The following is a 2240-nucleotide window of genomic DNA, read 5'->3' as shown; positions in this document are numbered from 1 at the left end:
TCCCAAAAGGACACAACCATTTCTGGTCCCCGCCTGTTGTTTTGCTCCTCAGCATGGCTTCCTAAAAACGCTGCAGGATTTCTCAAACATGCATGAATGAGTCAGAGCAAGGATTTGGGCATTTTTTTATGAGAGTACGACATTATAACATGATATAAAACTCAAAAAAGTTGATTTTACATGATATTGTCCCTTTAAAGTTTTGGTAAATAACTGGATTGTAGCCTGAGTCAACATAAAGAAGCGTTGCTGACCTCTCTGTGTGACCCTGAGGTGACGGATCGAGGCCGTTCCTGCTCAGATTTCTCCATCTCATCCAGGAAGCTCATGATGCTCTGCAGCTTGGCCTCGGACAGGAGAGCGCCCCCGTCTGGCAGCGCATGGTGGTGGCTCAGCTGGCCGTGACGCTCCAGGTTGTCGGCGGTCAGCGAGTTCGAGTTTCCATCCTTTCGCGAGAAGCAGAAGGAAGTTGGATTAAAACTCGTCTCTTGGAGTGTCTCCGCCTCTGTTTGGACACTGACCTCATCTATCCAGGCGTATTTCTCCTTCTGATAGCCCAGCGGCTCCGACAGACCCGCCGGCTCTTCTTCTAACAGCTTCAGGGTGTCCAGCAGCTCGTTCAGGGTGGTTTTAGACGGGACCGCCTGGTGCTGGTCCTCCACGCTCACGGACCTCTGCAGGACCTCCTGCACCACACAAACCAAAAGCCTGAGACAAGAACTGCTGGCAGGAGTCCAGCAGGTAAAGTTCAGCTTTTCACCTGGGAACACTGGGATCCCCTGCGGTTTGACAAAAGTGGAGAAACTGCTCTGGAGCTGAGATCCCCTCCATCACCTGAAGGGTTTAAATTAGAGTCTGCAGAAACAAACACACCGTAAGAAATATTTGTTAAACACACGACACACACTGATTTGAGATGTTCTTGACATGTTGGACCTGTGTTGTTGGTTTTAGTGTCTGTGGGCGACTTCTGGCTGCCGCTGCTCGAGGAAACTCTGAGAAGTTTCTTGCGTCCCGCTGAACCCGCCCGCCTGACGGTTTCCAGCTCAGCCTCGGCTGCGTGCTGCTCCTCCACCGCTCGCTGGGCTCGTTTCTGCTGCAGCTCCTGTGACGACAAATCAAAACATCTGGAACCTTTTAATTTAAAAACACAACAGAGGCTCGCAGGCAGCTCATACATCAGAAGTRCTGTGCTGGGGGGCAGCCAGGCGAGTCAGACCGGACTTCTCTTTATGGATCTGTTTCCTGTCACCTCTCTGTTGTTGACTCTCTCCTTCTGCTTTGTCCTCCTGTTCCAAAACAAACAGAGTGAGGGTTTTATAAATTTAAGAGATGGATACGCGTTCACACTGCCGACAGTAATGACGATAACTGTTTTAATGCGTATTAACACTGTTATTTTTTCTTTACATTTATACGTTTACTGGTTATGCACACACACAAACCCAGTGGTCACATTGTGGTGGAATCTTGGACACTTTTTGCTTTAAATGGGCATCGATGTGCATCTCAACCAGGGTTATTATAGTTGCCTAAAACTAACTAAATAACGAAAACTGAAACTGGAAAAACATTTTAGTTAACTAAAATAAATAAAAACTGTAATAAAATGAAAAAATAACCTAACTTAAAACTGTATAATCTTTTTACAAAACTAACTAAAACTAACTGAAAATATAGATAGAATATCCTTAGTTTTAATGTTTGTCAGTTTCTTTCTTTCTTTTTAATTAAGTAGTTTCACATTAGCTGTGTGCAGCTTATAGCACCTCATGATCTGTAACAACACTTGTTTACAATCTGCTGCTCAGCATCATCTGCTAAATGATGACAACAAAAGTTGGGAGAAAGCAGCAACGTCCACTTTGGGATTTCTTTGAATATGACTGAAAAATCAAATCAAGTGTTTTGTAGTGGAAACAGGTGATAAAACAGGTGGAATACTTCTCAAGGGAAAATCTGCATGAATCAAGCTCACATAAGATGCTAACTGTGACTATCTTAACACGCTAGCTTCTCTCAGTAGCTCCTGTGAAAAACAAGCAGCAGGTTGGAGACAACTATTGTCATCGTCCTAAAATAATCACCAAGTTTTTAGTTGATAAAATTGAGTTACGCAATTATTTTAGGAAGGTGTTGCTATAATGGATGCTTTAACTAGTGACCAAATAACTGTTGGTTAGTTAACTCACAGGAACATTACAAGCTGGAGGATGTATTGGCAAATATGTTATTTAAAC

General features: G+C 43.8%; 1 protein-coding gene across 1 annotated transcript in view; it reads right to left on the bottom strand.

The window, feature by feature from the left end:
- Positions 1 to 2240, bottom strand: part of cep131 (centrosomal protein 131) — a gene marked incomplete at its 3' end in the record, with an annotated part of 26068 nt that overhangs the window by 13090 nt on the left and 10738 nt on the right. Inside the window, 5 exon segments of the mRNA XM_014024339.1 lie at positions 255 to 446; positions 522 to 686; positions 761 to 855; positions 937 to 1105; positions 1179 to 1289. Of these exon segments, the coding sequence (XP_013879793.1) occupies positions 255 to 446; positions 522 to 686; positions 761 to 855; positions 937 to 1105; positions 1179 to 1289 (732 nt within the window).

Source organism: Austrofundulus limnaeus, unplaced genomic scaffold (genome assembly GCF_001266775.1).
Source record: "Austrofundulus limnaeus strain Quisiro unplaced genomic scaffold, Austrofundulus_limnaeus-1.0 Scaffold419, whole genome shotgun sequence".
Lineage (NCBI taxonomy): Eukaryota > Metazoa > Chordata > Actinopteri > Cyprinodontiformes > Rivulidae > Austrofundulus > Austrofundulus limnaeus.
This window is presented reverse-complemented; position numbering and strand designations above follow the sequence as displayed.